We start from the raw sequence: 25619 nt of genomic DNA on the forward strand, positions 1-25619 counted from the left end.
AATGGTTACTACGTGGCGGAGGGGAAACTTGATCAGCTAAACGCCAGCCGGGTGGCGGTCCGGGAGGAGGAGGAGGAGGAGCGGCGGCGGCAGGAGGGGTGTGTGAGCACTTTCCGGGGAGGGGGGTTGTAAAGGAAGAAAAAAGGGGGGAGAAAGCCGGGGGAGAAGCCCCTCCACCTAACACCAAACCCAGACCGGGGGGTGGAAGATGTCTTCTGCCTCTCCCACCACCGCGATTCCCAGCGTGGTGGCGACGATCAAGCAAGAGAACGTCCTGGAAATGTTCTGCGGCGGGGCGACCGAGAAGGTAACCTCGGGCGGCTCGGCTCCCACCTCTGCACAGCCTTTTGGTCTCGCAGCGGCGGCGGCTCGTTTTGCTAGGAAGGAAGGAGCCGGGGAAGAAGAGGAGGAGGACGAGGAGGAGGAGGAAGCAGCCGGGAGGGTCGCGGGTCAAGTTCTACTCCACTCGGAACTTTTGGTGCGGAATCTCGGCGCCGTTGCCTCCGCCGCCGCCGCGTCTCCCTTGTCCTCGCCTTCGCCTCGGTCGTCGTCCTCGTCTTCCTCCTCGCCCCAGGCTCTGCTGGCGTTCTCCCCGGACCACGTCGCTTGCGTCTGCGAGGCTTTGCAGCAAGGCGGGAACCTAGACCGCCTGGCCCGGTTCTTGTGGTCCCTGCCCCAGAGCGACCTGCTACGTGGCAACGAGAGCCTGCTCAAAGCCCGGGCGCTGGTGGCTTTCCACCAGGGACTCTACGCCGAGCTCTACGGGATTTTGGAGAGCCACAGCTTCGACGCCGCCAACCACCCTCTCCTGCAGGAGCTCTGGTACAAGGCGCGCTACAGCGAGGCGGAGAGGGCCCGCGGCCGACCCCTGGGCGCCGTCGACAAGTACCGCCTGCGCAGGAAGTTCCCGCTGCCCCGCACCATCTGGGACGGCGAGGAGACGGTCTACTGCTTTAAGGAGAAGTCGCGCAATGCCCTCAAGGAGCTCTACAAGCAGAACCGCTACCCTTCCCCGGCCGAGAAGCGCAACTTGGCCAAGATCACCGGCCTCTCGCTCACGCAGGTCAGCAACTGGTTCAAAAACCGGCGGCAACGGGATCGCAACCCCGCGGAGCCGCAGTCCAAAAGGTGAGAGAGCCGCGTGTTCCCCCCCGTGAGCCTTTTAAACTTCCACCAGAGCTGGGGGCGGGCATGGCGGAAAGCAGAGCAACTTATGTTTCTGGAGATTCCCCTCGTAAATTCCTTCTAGAAACTCGCTGCACATGTTCAGAATCTCTGCTCAACTAAGCTTTAAAAGTTTAAGCAAATCTTGTTACTGCCCCTACCCAACAATGACTCTAGGCAGCGGACTGAAGGTTAGAAACAGAACAGTGTAAATAACATCTAAAATCATTCCACTGCTAGATTGGACAAAGCGATCTCAGGCTCCATAACCTGGGGGGGGGGGGGGAGACAGCCAAGTTTTAAGGCCTTATTAAAAGCCAGGAGGGCCTGAAATGACCTGCAGGGTTAGCAGATGAAGTCATATAGTGAGATTGGGCAATGAACCCCATCCTCCTCTGAGTTTAGTAAATTCCACACTTCTCTTCGGTTTGCATCCCTTTTCATTTCTTCTGGTACCTTCTCTACCTCTTGACTTCTGCCTTTCCTTGGAGGGATAATCCTCCTTTGCTTATGCCATCTCTTCCTCTGCTTTCTGGGGTCTGGATTTCAAAGTGCTTCCTATATATTCTTGGTAAACCTCACAACATCCCTGCAATGCAGGACATCATTACGGAACCTTCTTGTATTGTTGGCTGGAGTACAAATTGCGCACTCCTCAAGGCTACCTATGGCATTTTGAAGCCCTGGCAAAGATTTTAAAAAAACATGGCTGCAAGGAAGGCACCTGGTTTGCTGCTTCTGCTGCTTTTCCAAACTCTATCCCTTAGGCCTCAATTCCTAGGCCTCCCAGCCTTCTGCCTTGCTGCTTTCTAACCTCCTGGTCTGGCTTTGTTTCATTCCCACCAGAGCAATTTGCCTCAATCTAACACCTTGCCTCTTTCTTGCTCTTCCTGTTTCCCTCCCCTCTTGTCTGCCTTCCTCCCCTCTTCCCCCTCCCTTGCCCTCTGTCCTTGCCTGGCTTTCATTCCTAACAAATATGGCGCTTACCTTCAGCAGCCCCTTTCTTTCCAGTCTCCCACTCCCAGCAACTTTGGCTTTTCTTCCCCACGTTTCTGCTTCCTAGTTGCTGGATTCAAGGAAGGGGTTGTTGACTGCAAACTAAAAGGTTGTTTGATCCTTTAGACCTACATTTCTCCCCATCTTCTCTCACAATGTATCTCCAAGATCTCCACCCCCTATTTTTCAGCTCTGGTTTCTCCTTGTAATCTTAAAAAAAAAAATCTGTGCCTGGGGGCATAGCTTCCCCAGACTTTCTCAAACCTTTCTTTCCCTAATCCTCAAGAGTTCTTTGTAGCTCAGATCTTTTTGAGTCTAGTGCTTTTGTCCAAGATTTGTCTCTTTCTGCAAAAATTAAGAACTTTGTACCCCCTGGTGCTTTGTCCCAAGCACCTAATTGCCACGCTCTGCAACATAGCTGTGTTCCTTGCTGTATGTCCAGCCTAATATTTTGGGTCTACCTTTGACAGAAAGCTTTTTCTCTAGGTCTTCAGCCTATCTTCTCCTTAACAGAAGTGAAAAATTATGTTTCTTCCTATGTAGATCCAGCATCCCTTATATACTTCCCTTTAATAATAATAATAATAATAATAATAAAATCCTATTCTTTGACTCGTTTGTGTTTGGATATTGTGAGGAAACTCATTTTGTTTGACAGCGTTAATTATTTCCCCAGGTTTTATGTCACCCAGGAAGGAAAAAATGTGAAACTTGAAGCTCATCTGCTTGGCTAGTGAGCTATCTCCCTCCCTCCCTTTTGGTTGGTGCCTTTTTTGCTCTTCTTGTTGTGAAACTTGATTCTGTGCTGATTTGGATCAGGTTTATGTCCTCAGAAGATGGGAACGGGGTCTTCCACAGTTTATGATTCTAAGCAACCTGCCAGATGTCTTTTAGCTGCCTTCTCCATTGGAGCCAGAGTCCTCTGTGGCTGGAGTTTCACATCATGCTGAGCCATAACGAGATTTGATAGTGTGAATCCAGCAGTTGTGAATATGCAAACCAGGATTTGGCACAATTTGTTTACTCAGTCTTCCTTTGGGGAACCTTACCTGTAGATCTCTTATTTTCCAACTAAATCCGTGGACATAATTCCTGATGCTGCAGAAATCCCCTCTATAGCTCCAGGGAACTGCTTTAGAGCCTTCCAAATGCTAATCTTTTAAAAGGAGGGAAAGGTTGCCTGACAAGAGGTCACCCCAGATAGTCATCTGCCCTGCAATAGGCAGGTGAGGTGACATACCTCTGCACAAGATGCCTCCCTTCCTTCTTCCTTTTTAGAGGGTCTGACTGAAGACAAGAAAAAATGCTGCCTGCTTTTTTTTAAGCCTCAAAGACTTCTATTTTCAAGTAAGGAAGGGCACAATTGTGCTGATCCAGCCCCTTTGCGTCCTTGGAGCAAAGACATCAAATGCACAAATGGCAAGTCAAAAACAAATGCTAGCCAGGTGGAGGGTACAGAAGACTGAAGGCATGTGTGGATGTTTGGACTTGCTATAGCTCCTAAAGAATAAAGAGGCTTGAGGGGGGAGTGTGTTATGTTATGAGATAATTACCTCCTGGACCTTGCAGGGCTTTTGAAAACAGTTTTCCTTTGGTGGGTAGAATGTTTATTAAGATCCTGGGTATTTTCCATTTTAAAAGCATCCTTGGGTTGTTTTTTTTTCCTTTCCAAGCTTTTGGAAATGAGCATAAACCGGTGCCAAACTTTATCATATAGGCTACATTGTATTTTCTCTCTTTTTATAAAAAATTTTTTTGTTTAGTTAGGAGCTGCCAGGTTGATTTTGACTCATAATAACTGCATAGACAAATGCTTGCCATCCTGACCTATCCTTTGTAATAACTCTTTGCTTTTCCAAAGACATTGCATCCATCCACGTTATCTGTTGTCTTCCCCTTCTATTTCCATCAATATTGCCAAGCATAATTTTGTGTACTGAAGAAAGTTCATTAAAAAAAATTAAACAATTTAAATTAAAATTGTTAAAAATTAAAATTAAATTCTGGCTATCAATGCTATTTGTAGAGATTGCTCACAGTTTCAACTTGTTTTAAATCATAATAGATGGTCTACAGCAGGAGTGTCCAACCCAAGTCCTGCGGGCCCCATGCGGCCCTGGGCAGCTAGTAATGTGGCCCCACAAGAATTATTATTATTATTATTATTATTATTATTATTATTATCATCATCATCATCATCATCATCATCATCATCATCATCATCATCATTAATCATGGCACGGTCAGCTAGATGTTCAGTCTGGATCTGGCATTTTTGCCTACCTATCGAGTCCTCACCAAGGACCTGGGATAGGCAAATCTGGATGTTTGATGGTATTACAGATATTGTCACAGGATGGAAGCTGTTCTAAGTAAATTCGCCTTCTGCAATTGACTGATGGCAAATTTGTCAATGCCTATGGTGTTCAAGTGGTGCTCCAGTTCTTTTGGGACTGCACCCAAGGCACCTATAACTATTGGTACTACCCTTGCTTGCCTTTCCATAGTCGTTCTATTTCTATTTGTAGGTCTTTGTATTTTGTTATCTTCTCCAGTTCTTTCTCTTCTATTCTGTCTCCAGGCACTGCCACATCGACTATCCAGACTTTTTTGTCTTATTATTATTTATATTTATTATTATTATTGCATTAGTTACATTAACTATATTATATATTTTATATGTGGCCCAAGACAATTCCTCTTCACTCAGTGCAGCCCAGGCAAGCCAAAAGGTTGAACCCCTAAACTCTACACCGCATCTATAAGTCCAATCAATTGACTGGTTCACTGACAGCACAAGGACTGTAATGATCACCAGTCAATAACTGTTGCCTTGTGCACAAGATCAAAGACACACATTCTTTTTATGTAAAAGCATAATCTCTGTGGTTTATACCTTTGAAATTTAAAAGAGTAAGCAGTTATTATCCCTGAAACATATAATCTTGGTTCATGCACTGAGCAAAGAAATATTCTATCAAACCTTATCAGTTGTGATATACGATCAGTTAACATGATGGATAGAGCAAGGTACTAATACTTTGCATTCATAAAATAGCAATGAAATCAGTTATGTAGTTCATAGTGTGGTTTGCTGAATCATGATATTTGACTACGGTACCATTGACTTGGGTTCAGACATTCTGAATCATAACCAAGAAATTAGCAATTCTCAAAAGCTGAATTTCATGTCAAAATTGATATTTGTACATCATGCAAATGAACTGCTACATTTGTACCTGGCTTCATTAGTTATGTTGTGTGGATATATTCAATAAGCTTTGTGACTGGATGGGAAATTCAGCCTAGATTTCCCTGGTTTTATTTTGGAGAAGTTTGTATATTACAAGTGGCTAAAATATGTGGTTTTATGTGTGTTGGAAATAAATCTGCACAATAGGTTTATAGTTCTCGGTGTTCTTCAAACACAGACAGCTGAATTAATTTAAATTGGTTACCTTATTAATCTATGGTTAGCTCACCTAACCATAGATTAATGAATTGTCTGAACATAGCCACTGTAATCATCATAATTAACTGGTTCTTTTTGCCTTCCTTATAGAAATATGAACTGTTGCCCCTGTTCCTGTCTAAGAATAGACTGCTTTCAGCTGTTAGCAACATTCATGATATTATGAACTCTCTTGGAATATAATCAACTTCTCCCTTTTAAGAGAAGTTACCTACTTATTTTGCAGTGCATTAATTATTGCTTATGGGTTAATTTTCGTGTGTGTCTGGTATTCCTTCCTTAGTCCTCTCTGTTAAGTGCTTTCCAGAAAAAAGGTACCTTTTTGTAGAGATGTCTATAAAATACCCTTAGTTATATTTAAACGAAATGCAAAAATGAAAGTAATCAAACAGAAACAACTCATTCCTCCTTATTTGCATCGCTATCCCCCCTCTGATCTGCTTTGGCTACAGTGACCTTTTTCTTCCACTCCCCTGCTGTGCTGTTTCTTCTTCCCTTGAGAAATACCCAGGATTGAAGGCAGCTAACACAATTTGGTCCTTCTCTCATAATGGTGGTAAATTCATCAGTTCAAAATGCCATTAGTCGACTGTTGTGTCTGAAACCAGCCATTGCCATTTGGGGCATCTTGATGGTCTGGATATTGCTTTACTCTACAGCATTAGATGTTATTATGCTTATTACCTAGTGGCTCAGTGGCTAAGATGCTCAGCTTGTCGATCAGAAAGGTCGGCAGTTCGAATCCCCAGCGCTGCGTAACGGAGTGAGCTCCCATTACTTGTCCCAGCTTCTGCCAACCTAGCAGTTCGAAAGCATGTAAAAAAGCAAGTAGAAAAATAGGCCCACCTTTGGTGGGAAGGTAACAGCGCTCCATCCTTCGGCATTTAGTCATGCCAGCTACATGACCACGGAGACGTCTTCGAACAGCACTGGCTCTTCGGCTTTGAAACAGAGATGAGCACCGCCCCCTAGAGTCGGGAATGATTAGCACATATGTGCAAGGGGAACCTTTACCTTTATGCTTATTACAAGATCTTCTTGGCTGCTGCTTTCCTTTGGTTACACCTAGTTAAAAAAAAAGGCTATGGTTCAATAGTAGAAGCAATTCCACTTAATAATAGAACAAAATGCTTGTTCCAGAATCTGCCTTGATGATAGGCTGGGAAAGACATCATTTCTTCCTCATCTTGATCCTAGAACACGGGAAATAGCAATAGCAGTTAGACTTATATACCGCTTCATAGGGCTTTCAGCCCTCTCTAAGCGGTTTACAGAGTCAGCATATTGCCCCCACAGTCTGGGTCTTCATTTCACCCACCTCGGAAGGCTGAGTCAACTTTGAGCCGGTGAGATTAGAACCGCTGAACTGCAGATAACAGTCAGCTGAAGTGGCCTGCAGTACTGCACCCTAACCACTGTGCCACCTCAGGAAAGCCTAATAAAGCTGGCAGATGCAAAGTTGAGTAAGCAAAAACCACCTATTTCACAGAAGTCTTTTGTTTACTTAGTATGTATTTCTATTACTTTTATAAATAAGGGGAAAATGCCTAATACTACTTTTTTGTCCTGTTTTCCCCACAACAACCATCCTGTGAGGTGAGTTGGGCTGAGAGAATAAGGTTGGTCACCCAGCCAGCTTTCATGCCTAAGGCATAACTAGAATTCACAGTCTCCTGGTTTCTAGCCTGGAGCCTTAACAACGTGAGCAAAATGACTCTTGGTCATGTTGAATTTACACAATTTGCCAATGAGAGTTGTGATGATCTGGTTGTTGTTGTTGTTGTTTTTTTTTAAAAAAACCTTCTTGTAGTTCTTAAAGGGAGCGGATCAAATCACTGATCTAATTGAAGAACGGTTAGCTTGAATATCTGTGTTAAATGACCATTTATAGAAGCTGTCTATTATTGAATGGCAGTTATTGTAGCATTGGTATCTTTTTTGCAGGCTTTCTAAAAGCATCTGGATAATGAGACAGAAGGCTGAGTGAAATGAACTTTGCTTTACTGTACCGTGTTTCCCCAAAATTACAACATGTCCTGATAATAAGGCCATGCCACATTTTTCTGGTGGGCAAAAATATAAGCCCTGCCCTGCAAATAAGCCCCCTGGACAACCCCCCACCTCCGGCCAGGCAGAGCACCGCTCACCAATCTAGCGGTATCCCCAAGGTGCCACGCCGTGGGAACCGGGCGGGGGGAGGCAAAGGTGATCACGTTGCTTAGTGCCTTCGGGATACCACTAGGTTGGTGAGCGGCTCTGTGCCCAGCTGAAGAGGGGGGTTGCCGGGCAGCTGCTCTCTTGCGAGCAGGCCCCCAAAGAGCCGGGCACAGCCTCATGGGTGAATGGCTGTGTTGCGCTGTCGCAGCAGCACAACACAGCAGCCATGAAGCGACCACACTCATGAGCAGCCACCCGACAAACCCTCTTTCCAGCCGGGCACAACGCCATTCACCATTCACCGCTCTGGGCATATGCTCTATGGTTGTAGGCCAGCTGCCGGAAGATTCGGTTTGGAAGCCGCAGAAAAAGTCATGCGGTGGCAGCAGCAGAGGTCCCCTAGCTCTGCGGAGAGAGCTGGGCCAGGGCATCGTGAGGCTGGGAGGCACGCGAGTGAGAATGGAACAGCCGCTCACGCAACCCCCCTCTCCAGCCATGCAGAGCACCATTCACTGCCATTTCGAAGGCGCCAAGCCACAGGAGCTGGGTGGCAGCGAACAGAGGCTCATGCTGCTTGGTAATACCCCTAGGTCAGTGAATGGCGCTGTGCCTGGCTGGAAAGGGGGTTTGCCGGGTGGCTGCTCGTGAGCGTGGTCGCTTCATGGTTGCTGTGTTGTGTGGCTATGACAGCGCAACACAGCCATTCGCCCATGAGGCTGTGCCCAGCTCTTTGGGACCGCGCTCACAAGAGAGCATCCGCTCGGCAACCCCAAAATAATAAACCTCCCCTCATAATAAGGCCCAAGCCATATTTTGTGTGTTTAAAGAAAATAAGACCCTGTCTTGTTTTCGGGGAAAGATGGTACATATGTAATATCTGAAAAAGGTATGTTATAAGCACAAGCAGAGGTGGGTTGCTCCCAGTTTGGCTGATCCATTAGTGGCGGCGGTGGGAGGCTCTGCCCACCCGCCTGGATGCTTCTGCAGAAGTGTTGCACACGCAAACAAGCGCACACGCGAGTACGAGCAAACCAGTTGCAAACTGGTTAACAAGCCACCACTGAGCACAAGCTGTGTGTGCTAGACACTTCTTTCCATAGTGAATAAAAGAGCTGATAGATTTCACAATACTTGACTAGCATTGGAACCAATTCATTTAAAACACATCAGAATTTTTCTCATATAGGCAAGAAATTCTCCGTCAACATATAGAGATACATTTGTGTCTGGGCATTAAATGCATTGTTATGATCCCTATCAATCTATTATTTATTTTTCATACCATAATGAATCTTGGTTTGCTCTAATATTGGTAGAATTATTTGGCATTTATTACAGAAGCACAATAGAATGCATCCATCCTGAAAGGAGGGGGCCCATTGCATCCCTGTATGTATAATAGGAGCATGTCATACTGTGATGGTTTCTTTTTTTTCTGTGTTGCTAACTTTTGCCTTACTTAATGGTAAGCTCACAGTCAACCTGCCATACTGCATTCTAACTACTGTGTCACCACAGCATAAATCTGCAATTTATTTTTGCTGATACACATAAGGTTTGCAAAGAACCAGCAACACTTTTGAATTTTGGAATAGCAGATCAATACAAGTTTTGAACATGAATTACTATGCACTGCAACTTCTTTGGACTCTTATTCTGAGAAATTTTGATGAGCAGGCAGAATTAATCATACAGTTCCCTAAACAATGGGTAGGAGCGCTTTTGGAAGTACATGTTAATTTAAAAACTGTAGAATACAGTACAGTAGCAAGAAATGCTGTTTTCATCATAGAATAGAAAGAAATATATCCTGGCATTCCAAGAATATCAGAGTGACTTTAAATCTCACTAAATTAAAGAAGTAAAATTATCTAGTTTAAAGTTTAAACAACTTTATTTTTTAAAAAAAATAGTTTTGCCCCTGTGGGGAGAAATATATTCAGGAAACAAATAGAGAATGAATCCAAGCTGTATCACTTTATTTATGCATTTGTATTGTATATTTTTTTATTCTGAAAGGACATGGAATGATTGGTATGTACCATTGGTCAATTTTCTCAGTTTTCTGCCAGAGCTGAGGTTCTTATACTGATCCGGGCTGTGGATTGTTTATAATTTATTCAACAAATCACTAGCTGGTGAATTTTTGCAACTCGTTAAGCCATAACCTATGGCTTTTCGCAAATCAAAATTGTTGGGTTCACATGGCACACAGTCAAAGCTAAGCAAACCACAGTATGATTTATCACATCATGATTTATCAGATTAGGTTCACACACTGTGATTGATCATGTGACTAATGTAGCCTTGAGGTAGCCACATGTTGTAGGAATCCACCCGTAGTGAATAACCCAACCACATAAAGATAACTGCAACATACATTTTGTCAAGTTTTTTTTTTAGTAAGGGAAAATGCCATCTTATTCCTTCATGAAAATTGTCTAATGTAAAAAGCTGCACACGGCAGTAATTAGAAACCTTTCAACACCATTGAAGGAGTAATACGATGCTTTGTCTTTGAGGAAGATGCTGTGGAAACACATTAAGAAAGTTAATCTTTGCAGCTCTTTCTTTCCTATGTACATACAAGCAAGTGGCCCATGTCTAATGTCTGAAGCTGATTATGAAGAAAGTCTTTCTTTTAAATGCACCTATTATCTAAATAGTTTGGATATAATCCAGTCAAAGTTAAGTGCTTTCAGGTTTTTATGAACCTCGGTGAAAGAGTTATGTATGTCCTTAAATCAGTGGAACTTGCAAAGTACTTAAATTTGGCTGGCTAATCAAACCACAAAAAAACCTGTTTTAATAGCTTATAAGAATAGGAATCCTCACATGCATTTTAGTGTAAACTTTTGAAACTAGAAGTATAAATGAAATTTTAAAATATCAAGCATGCTTAATTCCAGAATCATGATCTCTCCTTTGAAGCTATAGCATTATTTTATATGCAAACATTCCTTTCTTTAACTTTTGGTCCAGATAACCATTTGTTTTTATTTGGTTATAAGCCAGCTAGAGTCACCTCTAGGTGAGATGGGCAACATAGAAATTTAACAAATAAATAAATGTGTATTGAAATTTGAAGGATATTCACGCCAGTTGTATTTGCAAAGTTGTGGCTGCTACAGTGTTATTGTAGTCAGCCATGTCAGGTGATTGTGATTTCCAACACTCTCTGCCAGCTTCCCATAAACAAGATCAATGGGAAAGCCAGCTGGAAATCACTTTTGTTCTCATCGCTTTTTTACCCACCCATGGTCATTCTGTTTATCTGTTTAGGTAAATTGGTTTTCTAGCATATATTTCTTTAGATTTGCATTAAATGTATTGTCCTGAAAATAGGACCCAGTTTCTGAAATTAATATAACTTGAATATAATACCTGGAGAAGATTCTGCAGATTCTGCACTATTTTAATCGAAATGTGTTTTATACCAAAGCATATGGGAGGAACCTTGTTGCTTTAATGTGTCCAGAGTAAAGCTTTATCCAACTTAAAGGAAATTTATTTTACCAGTTCTATGGATTTTAGCCAGTTCATTGTTTAACTGAATTTCCATATAAATAAAAAGGATGACACTTTATTTCATCATCTGAGGGGATAAATGGGGAACTCATCAATTTTGAAGATGACACCAAGCTGGCAGGAATAGCCAACACTCCGGAAGATAGGCTTAAGATTCAGAAGGATCTTGACAAACTTGAACATTGGGCACTATCTAATAAAATGAAATTAAATGGCGAAAAAAGTAAGGTTCTACATTTAGACAAGAAAAACAAAAAGCACAGGTGCAGTATAAGTGGTACCTCACTCAATAGTAGTAACTGTGTGAGGGATCTTGGGATCCTAGTAGGCAGCCATTTAAATATGAGCCAGCAGTGTGCAACAGCTGCCAAAAAGCCAACACAGTTCTAGCTGCATAAACAGAGGGATACAATCAAGATCACTTCAAAATCATGAAGTGTTAATTTCTTTATAATGCCTTGGTAAGGCTACACTTCGAATACGGCATTCAGTTTTAGTCACCACAATGTAAAAGAGATGTGGAGACTTTAGAAAGAGTGCAGAGAAGAGCAACAAAGATGATTAAGGACTGGAAGCTATGCAGGAACTGGGTATGTCTAGTTTAATGAAAATAAGGGCTAGGGGAGACATGATAGCAATATCCCAGGGGTTGCCACAAAGAAGAGGGAGTCAAACTATTCTCCAAAGCACCTGAGAGCAGGACAAGAAGCAATGGGTGGTAACTAATTAAGGAGAGAAGCAACTTGGAACTAAGGAGAAATTTCCTGATAGTTAGAACAATTAGTCAATGGAACAACTTGCCTCCAGAAGTTGTGAATGTCCCAACACTGGAAGTTTTTAAGAAGATGTTAGATAACTATTTGACTGAAATGGTGTAGGGTTTCCTGCCTAGGTAGGGGGTTGGACAAGGAGACCTCCAAGGTCCCTTCCAACTCTGTTATTCTATTCTATCTTTTAAATCCACCTAAATTGGTGATTGTAAAGTACAATTTGCTATTTTGATAATCTACATTGGAATTTCTTTTGAAGCTCTTTGCAATCTTTTACTTTCTGTTTTTAAAACAAAACTTGTCATCCAAGCTACATTTTGCTTCTCTGAAACATATAATCTAGAACAGGGGTATCAAACTCAAGGCCCGGGAGCCAGATCTGGCCTGTGGGATGCTTAGATCTGGCCCGCAGGACCACCCTGGAAACAGCAAAGGACTGGCCCGCAGTGCCTCTGCCAGCAAAAACAGAGCTCGGGAGGACAGCCCTCCCGAGCTCCATTTTCTCCATTTTCTCTGGCAGAGGGTTGCAGGATGCCATCATAGCCAAAAATGGAGTTCGGGAGCCTGTTTTCGCTGGCAGAGCATTGGGCCACCACAGGCACCCCGACACAAACACAACCCTGATACAGCCATCAATGAAATTGAGTTTAACATCTCTGATCTAGAATAAGAGCTCCAGCATTTGTGATCTAGTAAGATACTTGGAATTTTGAGAACGTTGGGAAGAGTAAAGAATCATGTGTCACATTTGACATCTAAAAATTCTAAACAAAGTAAGTCACTTTGCATACAGCAACCTCTGTGTAATATACTTACTGTATAGAATTCCACTATATAAAGCTGCAATTCTGGGTGCAGGAACATGTAAGTAATGCTTGCTTGCTCCTTTGTTTGTTTATTTCTGAGTAGGCTGGCATATCTCACCAAGTGGCACTAGCTGATTGATGTTGCCTGGGCTTGGAAGCTAAAGAGACTCACGCCTGCTTAATATCATCAGGAAGCATCAGCACGGTAGGCTAGACTGGAAAGTAACAAAACATGCTAGCAGAAAGCATTTCTATATTGTTACTAAGAAAACCTACATGGATATTTGCATTTGGTCACTAATAATCGAACAATTTGGGAGTCTTTTTCTTTGCCGTAGAAATACATCGGATAGCAGTACCATGATTGAAAAAAAAAATTAGTTATTTTTCTTCTTCTCTTAAGCAGTTTATATATGGAAAACTGGAATCCTCATAGAGACTAATCTTGTCCATTTTCCCTTGATCTGTTAGTTTTCTGTGGGTAGGATAATTGTTTCTCCCATCCCATGAGAAAAGAATTCAGTAAGATTCTTTTCAATGATTCAAAGATTCAATGAAAAATACCACATCAATTCACTGTTGCTTCTCTCTTGATTTGTAGTGAGTCGGATGGTAATCCCAGCACAGAAGATGAATCCAGCAAGGGGCAAGAGGACTTGTCTCCACGTTCCCTTGCAAGCACCTCTGATGGCGGCACCAGCTTAAGCCTTCCTAGCCCAATGGAGCAAGTATATATGCAGCAACTTGGAAACTCCAAAATATCCTTAAGCTCCTCAGGAGTTTTACTGAATGGAAACCTTATGCCTCCCAACCCATCTGTTTTTCTTAATGGTACTTCTTTCATTCAGGGCCCCAATGGTCTCCTCCTCAATGGCCTCAGTGTGGGATCTTCTCAGGCGGTATCATCAAGCCCGCTCAAAACATCGCCCAACGCTTTGAGCAATGGAATCTCCATGGGTGACATGTTAGTCCCATCCTCAGAAGATGTGAAAGACTTCAAGCTCCTCCAGACTTCTCTGTCCAATTCCATTGCACCCTCAACACCCACAACAACATACAGTCCCAATTCTGGGCCTGTCTCTTTCCCAGGCTTGACACCAAGCATGGAAGTAAAGAGGGAAGAAAGTGAAGAAGCAATAGCATCGCAAGACAGTGGCTCAGTAGTCACGTTTACCGCTCCAATCCAAATCAACCAATACGGCGTTGTCCAAATCCCTAATTCAGCAAACAGTGGACAGTTACTTAATGGAGGAGGCCTCAGTTTTTCCCCAATGCAGCTGCCCCCAGTATCAGCAGCAACTTCCCGAGGTAAAAACCCTTCCCTGTATTAAATTATTGCTTTTTTGTTGTGAAATTAAGAATGTTGGAGGTATGTAATGGCTTAGACCAGGGGTGTCAAACTCAAGGTCCAGGAGCTGAAGCCGGCCTGCAGGGTGCTTAGATCTGGCCCATGGGTCTGCCCTGAAAACTGTGAAGGACCACCTTGCGGTGCCTCTGCCAGCGAAAAGAGAGCTCAGGACAACTGTGTGCAGCCCTCCCGAGCTCTGTTTTCACTGGCAGAGGGTTGCAAGAGGCTGCCACAGCCAAAAATAAAGCTTGGGAACTGGCCACACCCACCCTGGCCACACTCACCCAGCCCCCCCCCAAGGTCAAACATAATCTTGATGGGGCCCTCAATAAAATCAAGTTTGACACCCCTGGCTTAGACATAAAGGGTTGCCCCTTTATGTACAAAAGGAATCTTTCCATGAACAGAAGACAGTTTGACTTTGTGGAGACTGGTACTGATGAGAAAACACCCAAATCAGGCAAAAGAGGTTTTTAGATGGACACTGATGGAGAAATTTTCAATGAAAATTCAAACTTTTCCCCATATCAGCAGGCTTTAGCATCTTATAATCTACACTATTTATTTTTCTTTTGCATGTTTTGGCCGTAGGACTAGCTTTGTCTTTGAGTAGAGGGAGCCATATAGATTAACATTCAGCCCTACTTAGCCGGCTGCTCTTAGGTGTGGCAGAAGATACTGTCCAAGAGAGTAAATCTTTGGTTTAATATATTTCATTTGTACACTGGGTGTAGTTTCTATTTGGATGTCTTATCAAAACAACAAAGCCCAATGTATTCAAAGTAGTTTGAATGATTACTCTCAAGGTTTGTCATTTGCATGAATTTATATAACACAAATCATTATTACCCAGGACATTAATTCATCCAAATGAAATGAAGCCAAGTTTAATGTAATTCTCTTCCTCCTACAAACCGCCGTTAAGTTGCGGTTTTACTGTATATTATTTGTTAAATGTCACTTCCACCAATTTTTCTGTTCATATATTTAGTATGTACTAACTTTTTTTTTAATAATTGGGAAGCTGCATCTTACATGTTTGAAATTTGTAAGTACTGACAGATTCAATGTACTCCATACCGTATATTCATATTTGGGAAGTGTGAATTTACATTAAAATGTAAAGCAGATTAATTTACAGAGTTATCACATATAATCCCTACAATTATGCATGGTGGGGCAGTATAATAATCCTTCCATTGCATGCCCATATTTGATCACAAAAGAGCTGGACAGGATCAGAGCTCATTAGTATTAGGATAGGAGATTATCAGATGAAAATTAGATTGGGAAATTGAAAAAAAATATCCTGAAAAAAAGTAATCACTTATGTTATGTTGCCAAGAAAGTAATACAGACATGCTAGACACAGACTGTAACTGCTAGGAGTAGTACCAGTAGTAGATTTTACTTCAATCCTTGGTAGATAAGATTTTAGCCAGGATGGTCTGGATAGCACACTAGTTTGCTATTACTATACAATTCTATTTGGTAATGTTTTGTTATTTTTCAGTGATCTTGCTTTTAGGTGAGTATAAAATAGCAATAGCACTTAGATTTACATACCGCTTCACAATGCTTCACAGTCCTTTCTAAGCAGTTTACAGAGTCAAAATATTGCCCCCAACAATCTGGGTCCTCATTTTACCAATCTTGGAAGGATGGAAGGCTGAGTCAACCTTGAGCTGTTTAGAATCGACTTCCTGGAATTGAGTGTGAGTTAGCCCTGCAGTACTGCATTCTAACCACTGCACCACCACGGATTACAGTCTAATCTGGGTGTCAGCAGCCTGTGGCTCCTGAACTGCATGTGGCTCTTTGACCCCTCTCCTGCAGCTCCCTGCCGACCTAGTCACGCAACCTGCTCTCCACCCTGAGACACTGGCCCAACCCGGCCATGGCTGACGCCAACCTCGCTAACACACGGGCTGGCAGGGTGGAAATGGGATCCAGGAGTGAATACGACGGAAAGCGGGCCAGGCCCGCACCTGAGGAGAGAGCACGAGCTGCGGTGGTGGTTTCCTTCTCCTGATGCAACCCCCTGGCCAGCTGTTGTGACATTGGGAGGGCGCATGCCAGCGGCCTGCCTCGGCCGAAGTACAGCAAAGGCACATGGAGCTCGCAGGTTGAGCGGCTGACGGGCGAGCGGCTTTGGCGCGTGCGCTTCAGCTTTCTCCAAGCCTGATTCCTGGGGTGTGCATGTGAGGTTTGGTGGGGCCAGCCCCCTTTTCCCGCTGCCCTGCTTGGAGAAAGCCGTACCACCTTCATCAAAAGACGTCAACCAGTCAACCCACCAGCTCCACGTGCCTTTGCTGCACTTTGGCTGAGCCCGGCCCCTCACTTGAGGGTATCCTTGCTCATGCGTGCTCTCCCGGGCCAGTGGGTCGTGGGAGGAGGAGGAGGAAGAAGGCTCGTGCTTGCTCCTCAGTCACCCCAGATTTCCGAAAAGTCACCAAAAGGAAAGAAAAGGAGTAGCAAAGAGCCCCAAGGAGAGCTCACTCGGCCCAGCCTCGGCTTTCCAAGATAGCAAGAAGAGACACAAAGAGAGAGAAATGAGAATGGGTGAGAGACACAGAGAGAAATAGAAAGAGGGGAGTGAAAGAGAGAGAGAAATAAGAAAATCATGGAGGGAGAGTATGAGAGAGAGGAAAAAGAAACAGATAAGAGAAAAGGGGATAGGGAGAGAGAAATGAGAGAGAGCTGGAGGGAGAGAATGAGAGAGGGGGGAAAGAGAAGGAAACAAATGAGAGACAGAAGGGGAAAAAGAAAGAGAAAGAAAGAAAGAAAAAGAAAGAGAAAGAAAGAAAAGGAGGGAGGGAGGGGAAAAAAGAGAGGAAAACAGAAATGAGAGAGAATATTTCCCACAGAAAATACCGTGAGCCACAAAACCTGGGTAGGCATGGCTGGGGAGATCATGTGACTGGGTGGGAGTGACATTGAGTTGGCCACGCCCACCCAGGTTTTGTGGCTCCCAGTGTTTTTTTGTGGGAAACTGGTCCATATGGGTCTTTTGAGTGTTTAAGGTTGCAGACCACTCATCTAATCATTATACTGTGATCCCTAGTTCAGGGGTCCTCAACCCCAGTCTGTAGATTGGCACTGGGCTGTGGCATGCCAGCAACTATACTCAAACAAGCAAAGCCCCATCCACAGGATGCAGGCAAAATGCAAAACCATGTCCTCTCCGGTCCACGGAAAAATCTTTCTGTGCTCAAAAGGTTGAGAGCCATTGCCTTAGTTGACATTGGCTCAATTTTCCCGAGTTTCACTTACGTATCATTCATGTATAATATCTTATTTGAGAGCCAGTCCCTCTAGAGATGACTTTGAAGCTCTTAACATTTCCTATGAACAGCTGAAGCACCCTTGTGTAAAGGGTGAATTTGCATTTATTCACTGCTTTGCATAATCCTATATTTGATAATCATGGAGAAAGATAAACTGTGTACTATTAATACCAGTACTGCCTCTTGTAAATCTCACCAACCTCTCTTGTTTCCTGAAACTTCATTGAGGTTTGCATACGTTCATATTTATCTTCTCCATTTATACAGTATATCATGGCTGATTCTTCTTGAGCTCTGCACTAAGTATCCAATGTTGACAGTGTTTACTGCAGGGGTGAAATCCAGCAGGTTCTGACAGGTTTTGGAGAACTGGTAGCGGACATTTTGAGCAGTTCTAATAACCGGTAGCAGAAATTTGGAGTATTTCGGAGAACCAGCAAATGCCACCTCTGGCTGGCCCCAGAGTGGGGTGGGAATGGAGATTTTGCCATATCCTTCCCCTGTCACGCCCACCAAGCCACACCCACAGAACCGGTAGCAAAAAATTTGAACTTTACCACTGGTTTACTGTCCCATGTTAGTGAAGTAAGCCGTACACCTCTGTCATAACCTATGTTTTTAATACATCATGAGAGCAGTGTTTAGGATGAAGATACATGACTTTATCCCCCACATCAGCTGTGATTTGAAGCTCCGATACTTTTGGCCAAGGTCAAAGCAATAACTGGATGGAAACACATTTTCCCATATGCTGCTAGACCTTGAAAACATGACTAAATAGTTCCTGCTTCACCATTGTAATTTGTAAAAAAAAATATCTTGAAGGTATTCAGAAAAAAAGAGTTTAACTCATAATCTGTGTGTTTATAGGACATAGAATTATAGGGCTGGAAGGGAACACGGAGGTCTTCTGGCCTAACCCCTTGCTCGAGGCAGGATTTGTATCTTGTGGCCTTCCAGGGTCACTGAATTATTGCCCCCAGCAATTATGGGAATTGGTTAGAATTGAATTACAGTTCCAAAAAAGTCTCTCAATTGCTGGGAGCAATAATTCTATAATTAATCCTTAAGGCTGCCGTAGATGGGCTTTGCACAAATAGACAAAAGCCTGCAAGAAAAGCATGGTTGATTATTATTATTATTATTGTGATCAGTTTGCATTTTGAATATTAGAATCACCACTAGATCGATGGACTATATGTTCATTGATCAGGAACTGCATGGTTGGTTGTAGAGTTAGCTGCATATTTAAACTAGATGTGGCATTTTTGTGCTTCCCAAGGATCTGGGGTATGCAGGTGTTGTTCAGTAATATTAAATGTATTGTCACAGGAAGTAAGTTCCAAGCAAAGTTTGTTATTAGTGTATGTGTGTAGAACAACTCAAGGTGGCAAACGAGTTTGTGCTGAAAGAGAGCACCCTGGCCCAAAGTTATCCAGCCAGCTTTCTTGCCTAGGGGATGCCTAGAACTCAGAGACTTCTGGTTTCTAAGCCAGCACCTTAACCACTACATTACCCTAGATTCAAATGTCAGCTTCTAGAAATGCTGATAGTTCATCAATAGGACACATGTTTTATATGCAAAGGTCCTCTGGCTTCTTTCTTCAGCTAGAATAATCATGAGGAAATCATGGGAAAGAGCTTTTTTGCTTGAAAGTTTGAAGAGTTTTTGCTACTTGGAGTAGATTATATTACCTAGTTCAGCATTTCTTAACCTTGGGATGTATGGATTTCAACTACCAGAATTCATAGCAAGCAATGATAATTGACTATTTGATCTTTGCCTCTATTGTAATAATGGAGAACTTGTTACCTGCTGTAGACATGTTGAGCTCCATTAATCCCAGTCTATTCCAGGTAGAGAAATGTAAACCAGCAGGAGGTAGGAATGTACAAAAGGCAACTTTCATTCCAGTAGAAGTTGGAAAACAAATCAACCTATTTTAATTCTACAACTTTTTCCATATTTTAATGATATGGAACAACTCTATTCCTTGATATCAGAGATGCTATAATTAAATAACTTTCAGGGGATTATATTGTCCTTCGCATCACTCTTTTATAAATCAATATAATATTGAATATAACAAGAAACCAATAGTTCCATATATCCTGTGTTCACAGCTCATCTCATGGGAGAATACATTTTTTCATTATTTTATTAAGATCTTAGCTTTTTTAGTATTTTTAGTAATCCTTCATTAGAATAGAATTTGCATTCTGGTGTCTTGTCAAGTTTGACTGCAGCTCACACAATCCCAATGATACTGTGTGTGCATGCTTGTGTATATAAATACTGGATACTTTTCATAATTTAAAAGATACATCAAAGGGTAAGAAAACAAATTTCTGAAATTGAATTAAGTATCACAATTTCATTATTCACGGCTTTTGGCTCAAACCACCATAAATGGAAAACAATGTTTTTCATATGATGAGAAAGCTATCTGTTGATCTTTACATTTTATGTAGCTTCAAGGATAACACATGCTTGTTTATTAAATATATATATGCCAACAAATCCATATGGAGCCATGGTGGCATATAATAAAAAATGAAGCATCAGTAGCAACAATGTCCATAAAATATAGTCAACCATAAATATTAAAATAGCCAATGGATGGGTCACACCTCAAAACGAAAACTACTTGAGTCTTAGAATGTTGTACAAATAGCAAAAATTTCCCCTCCTTTTAAGTAGAGATTAATGGATGGAAGTCGTGTTTTAAAACCACAGGGGGAAATAAAAATTGAATTCTTAACTTAATTTTGTACTGTACCTTTAAAACTTTCTCTTGTTGTTATTTGTTTGTTCCTCTCCCACCACAGGTAGCCTTTCCATTAACCAAGGCACATCAAGCAATGGCACATTTACTACTGACTCTACAACAGCACAACAAGGGAAGGTGTTTTTCAGCTCCCTTGCTCCCAGCACTGTGGTGTACACCATCCCAAACACCAGCCAGCCAGTTGAGCCGGTGAAACAGGAAGGACTGGAAACTAGCCTGGTGTTTTCTCAAGTCATGCCCCTTGGTCAAAATGCCCAGCTCCATGCTAATCTACCTTCAGACAACTTACCCAATGGGGTCCTCCAGCCAGGAGGAGCCTCCTCCTTAGTTAACGTGACTATATCGCATAACTTTTCCCTTGGACCACCTTCCCTTTTAAATGCAGAAGAACTCAACCCAGCCATTTCTGAGAGCCCACCAATGCAACCCCCCACAACAAGCGGGCCGACTGTTGTTTCCATTAGTAATGCAAACTATGCAACCCTTCAGAACTGCTCCCTCATCAGCAGCCATGACTTGGTGTCCATTTCTCCAGTGCAGGCAGCGCTAACAGGGATCGGTGGGGTAGCAAGCAATGACATTGGATCCCACCCCTCTTTGCAAGGACACCCCCATTTCACTCGAGAACAGCGGCTGATCCTGCAGTCCATTCCCACTCTAAAGGAAAACTTTCTATCTGATTCAGAAAGCAGATCAGGAAACAGTTCGGTGATGCTGGATCCCAAAATCAAATATGTTACTAGCAATATAGTTGATGCCATCTGTGAAGAACTGGGGACAGACAAGAAACAGCTGGCTAAACTCCAGACAGTACAGATGGAAGAAGATATGCAAGACCTGTAAAAAAAAAACCTTTAAGATTAATAATCTTGTATTTGCATTTCAGTAGAAAAATCTCTTCCTTTGAAGACTAGAAGCACAGCAGTGGATTTTTTCCCTCCCTTAGGCATATAGAAAAATAAAAAAATGCACATTTGAAGAAGAATCCAGTTTACTAAAAGGTCTTCACTAAAAATACAAAGTTGCCATGCAATGTTTGCATGAATGCTCACTTTTGTTAAGCCTGATCAAAAGAAATTACACATGGCTGGAAGGGAAATGCCAGTCAAATATGAGACGGCTTGGCTTACCCAAGTAGCTTCTTTGGACAGGGAGAGAATCAAGGTAATTTCAGAATGTTTATTAACCAATAGCTATTGGTTAGGAAAAAGATTATCATTCTAAAAAGACTGGAACTAAAAGAGAAAAGACATACTGGGGTTTTTTTTTGTCTAGATTCAATTTTACTGAGAGATGGTGGGCATTGAGAAATTGGCATTTCAGTTTTCAACTTTAAAGGAGTACTTTAGGTAATACCTCACAAGCTACTGTTACTTTCTTTTGCGAGCACAATTGCAAATACACTCTTTTGTGTGTGTGCGTATGTATGTGTGTGTGTGTTTGTTGTTAAAAGTTTTCCACCAGGATATCACCCTCTGCACTCTCAATCTTTATAGTTTTGGAAATGGTGCAAGTTTTCTTTGTCTTGCTTGAATCCATAGGAGAGGGGAAGAAACCATTTTGCCACTTGAAATTATGCAACCCAGAATCCTTGGCTCTGCCACCTATGTAAATATTATTTTAATTGTGCTAATGAGAATTGTTTTTATTAGTAGGATGATTCTATTTATAATCATTGGTGTCCATTTTATCATTTTGAGATTTGATGAGCAGTTTAATTTATTTTTTTCTTTCTGTATTTTTGAACAGGAAATTATTTCTGCCTATTTTTAAAGATTTCTTTCCCCTATAAAGCTACATCAATTGATTTTCTTTCTTTCTTTCTTTCTTTCTTTCTTTCTTTCTAACAATTTGTAGTAGTCTTATATTTGACTATGTTGCAGTTATAGGCTTTGGGACAAGCACTTGTGAAAGTGTTACTTCTGTTTTAGTTTTAGATAATTTTACAAGGTTTGAGGATAGCTGCTGGTTGGTTTATGTTTTAAATCCTATGTGCCTTTCTTCCTAGTGGCCTTAAATCCTTGTTCTAACCAGCACAGCTGTTACATAGTGAAAGAATCTGCCTAGAACAGTGGTAAATTCCTCTTTGCTGGAGGTTTTCAGACAGGTTAGTTATCCTCCAAGGATGATTTAATTGAATGCTGTACTGAAGAGAGGGTTGGACTGTATAGATGATCCAGAAAGTCCCTCATATATTCTATTATTCATCAACACAGGAAAAGATAAGTCTGTCAGGCAGCAATCAAAACAGTGGTCCTAATTCCTTTACATATGCAAGATCCCTTTGAAAACTCCATTGCTCTGATAAATAAAGGATGAGAGATAGTAGATGTGACATAAATACAGGATACCTCTGACAGATGGTATGTTGCTTATTAATATTCAAAAGTATTTCCCTTCTTCCTCTGTATTCCATCCCTCAATTTATTAATTCGCAGTGGTTTGGAGAGCTTATGCCGTCATTTATTCAGCCTTTCTGCATGTCAGAAAGTGTTTACAGGTCTATGAAAAGATAACTGCAATATACCAAACTCAAAATAAATATCTTGCTTCATCACTTTAAAGGTAGTAAGTACCCTTGAGAATCTTTTCTTTTGGGGAAATGGTTAAAGGAATTACAGATGTATGAAATATCAGAAGAAATGCTAAATCCTTCTGTATTGCTAGAAGTTAAATTTCAGATAAAACAATACTGGTAGTATTTTAAAGTATTGGACTTAGGTAAGCATCAGTGATACAACTGAATGTAAAAAAATCTCCTCCAACAGAGTGCTTTTTGTGATTGTGGTGGCGCATGAAAGCATTCTCCCAATTTTATTTCTAACTCGTCTCTTTTTGCAATATACCAAAGACGAGGAAGAAGGATCTGGTCAGGTTATCTCAAGAACCTCTGTAGAAATGGAACATGTCAGCAGTTGCTGCCTGAGCTGCAATTGTTATTAGATCATTAAAGGAGGGGGGACACAGACATATTTGGAACATTATTTGGAAACAACTGTGTGCTGAGGAAAAAGAAGTCCTTTCCAAATCCACCACATAGCAAGAACCTGAAGGACAAAAGGCTATTTGTTTTAAGTCAAGATCCTTCTTCCCTCTCGCTTTATTTAATGAGGTGAAAAAGATTGCCTTACTGGCTTTTATCCGGCTGCCTGGATTACCAGTTAGTGCACTTCCCAGCCATTAAAAAATCTTTAAAAAATTAAAAAACCAAAGGCTGATAGAATGTGCATATAGTGGAAGGAAGCTTTTGATGTATGAATGAGAACACACAATGTAGACATCTTCTTAAGGTGTTCAATACAGACATCATACTTGGCTCTCTCGTGTTTATTGCTTTTCCTGCACATAGAAAGTTTTTGATTTGGCAGAGAAATTGCTTTCGTTTCAATATCTAGTTTTCAAACAGAAAATGGTATAATCTACATTCTACAAGAAGCTGTATCACATGCTGCACATATAAATGCTCTGTTTAAGTTGCTGAAATGTAGAGGTCCATTTTGAATGAACAAAACAGCAGGTTAAGTGGTTGCACCCAAGATTGTCCTGACTCTGGAGAAAAGCATCTCTGGATACTTTTATTTGAGACAATAGCTGCAAAAAAATAAGGGGGGGGGGGTTATAGTAGATATAATTGCTCTACTACCAGAGAGAGGCTGATCCAAGTAGTTAATTGATCATCTGTTCTGAGATGAGTAAGTTGTCCTTTGGTATGTGATCTAAATTAGTGCAATTTTGTAATTTCAGTAAACTTGTAAGTACAGTATCAAAGTTGTTGTCTAGTTTAGACTGTACTGTAAGTTTATTTTAAAGTGATTAACATTATTTCTCTAGTGGTATAGAAAACTGCATAGTAAAATGGTGGAAGTCATACGCCTGTAATTCAGAAAGATTATCCTTTCTACTTTAGCAGCACTTCCTGTTCAGAAATAGGTACAGCTTCCCAAGATGTAAAGGAATCTGTTTAAAGGAAAATCAGACTTATGAATTGCTGATTCCCGCAACCATTTTTGAAGTGGGAAAAAGTGTTAGGTAGCAAGCCCCTTCACTGTACAAAATGTGGGGGATGGGGTGTTGCCCACAGGGTGGATGTTTCATCTCAGAAATCTGTATGCACTTTCCAATTGCCACGAATGCTTCCTAGAAACTATGATTTTAAAAAGAGGTTTGGAATTCCCAACTTGAAATAATTGTCTTGAAAAAACAGAGGATCCAGTTTCAAGACCACTAGGGTCCTTTCTAAATGTGGCATTTCCACCACGTCTACCCACCTATGTGGTCGCATGCTGTTGTCAATACTGTTGGGCTGAAGAGCTTCTGGTTCAGCAATAGCACTGCAGATATACTTGCCTTGTCCCAGCTCTCTTCCTTTCCCATCTGAGGTTAAGAAGGCATCAGGCCACCGCTTTGTTTTCCTGTCTTTGTAACATGAGAGGAGGGTGACAACTGTGCAACCACCACTCTTCATGGTAGTTGGTCACTTTAAAAAAACAATTTATGAACACATACTTGTGAAGTTAGAAAACTAGTCAAGAAGTATGTTTCTGCATTCCCCAGTTAACTTAGCTGAAGGGGATACAAGAGCTGTTCAACCGAGAAAAATCACAGGGCTCTATGAAATGGTTTGTGATAGTTTGGAGTTGATCATGGTGGCTATGCAAAAAGACTCTGTGGTAAATGATAAATGTCTTGGTTTCAGCCATGCACACTACTTTGTTCCAGGATAAACACTAAATCCTTTTGACTGCTTTTTATAGTTACGGCTGGATTTCTGTTTGTAATAATTACGTATCCAAAAGTGAACATCCCCTCATCTAAACCAGTGGTTCCCAACCTTTTCTTCACTGTAGGCCCCCTTTAAATACCTTTTGTGACCACGGACCCCCACGACCTGATTTAAATCACATTTCTTCATACTTTTGTGGACCGCCTGTGACAACATTGCAGCCCCCAGGGGTTCTTGGACTACAGGATGAGAATCAGTGATCTAACAGTTAGAAAACCCATTCATTCTTTTTACATGTTGATGGGCACCTAAGTCAGTGGAGGGGTGGAGGCGGTACGCCCCGGTATGGGTGTATTGGTGCCTGCCTGGAGCACCAGGTACTGTTCTGGTATGGTGCTCCATAAGGCCCACCCAAGCTCATTACCTGTATTTGAGCTCTTTGGCGCTTATGCGCACGGTGCATATGGCACCTGCACGACACTCCGCCAAGCAACTGGAGTGTCACGGACACGTCACAGGAGGTATGTACACATGCACACGCGTTCATGTGGTACACACCAGGCCCGTACCGGTTGCAAC

At 42.0% G+C, this 25619-nt stretch overlaps 1 protein-coding gene across 1 annotated transcript; it reads left to right on the forward strand.

The window, feature by feature from the left end:
- The first annotated feature begins 208 nt into the window (after nt 1-208).
- SIX4 (SIX homeobox 4) lies at nt 209-21878 on the forward strand. The gene is made up of 4 exons (XM_032225790.1): nt 209-514; nt 575-1128; nt 13495-14201; nt 20358-21878. Exons 1-4 carry the CDS (start codon nt 209-211, stop codon nt 21158-21160), a joined length of 2370 nt encoding a protein of 789 aa, XP_032081681.1. The 3' UTR covers nt 21161-21878.
- The last annotated feature ends 3741 nt before the right edge of the window (nt 21879-25619 follow it).

This window comes from Thamnophis elegans, chromosome 1 (genome assembly GCF_009769535.1).
Source record: "Thamnophis elegans isolate rThaEle1 chromosome 1, rThaEle1.pri, whole genome shotgun sequence".
Taxonomy (NCBI): domain Eukaryota; kingdom Metazoa; phylum Chordata; class Lepidosauria; order Squamata; family Colubridae; genus Thamnophis; species Thamnophis elegans.

What these genes read in the sequence shown, in the direction of transcription:
- SIX4 (XM_032225790.1), top strand. Translation starts at nt 209, where the DNA reads ATGTCTTCTGCCTCTCCCACCACCGCGATTCCCAGCGTGGTGGCGACG. An exon ending in GCGGAGCCGCAGTCCAAAAG is followed by an intron (nt 1,129 to 13,494) that starts GTGAGAGAGCCG and finishes CTTGATTTGTAG; the next exon opens with TGAGTCGGATGGTAATCCCA. An exon ending in ATCAGCAGCAACTTCCCGAG is followed by an intron (nt 14,202 to 20,357) that starts GTAAAAACCCTT and finishes CTCCCACCACAG; the next exon opens with GTAGCCTTTCCATTAACCAA.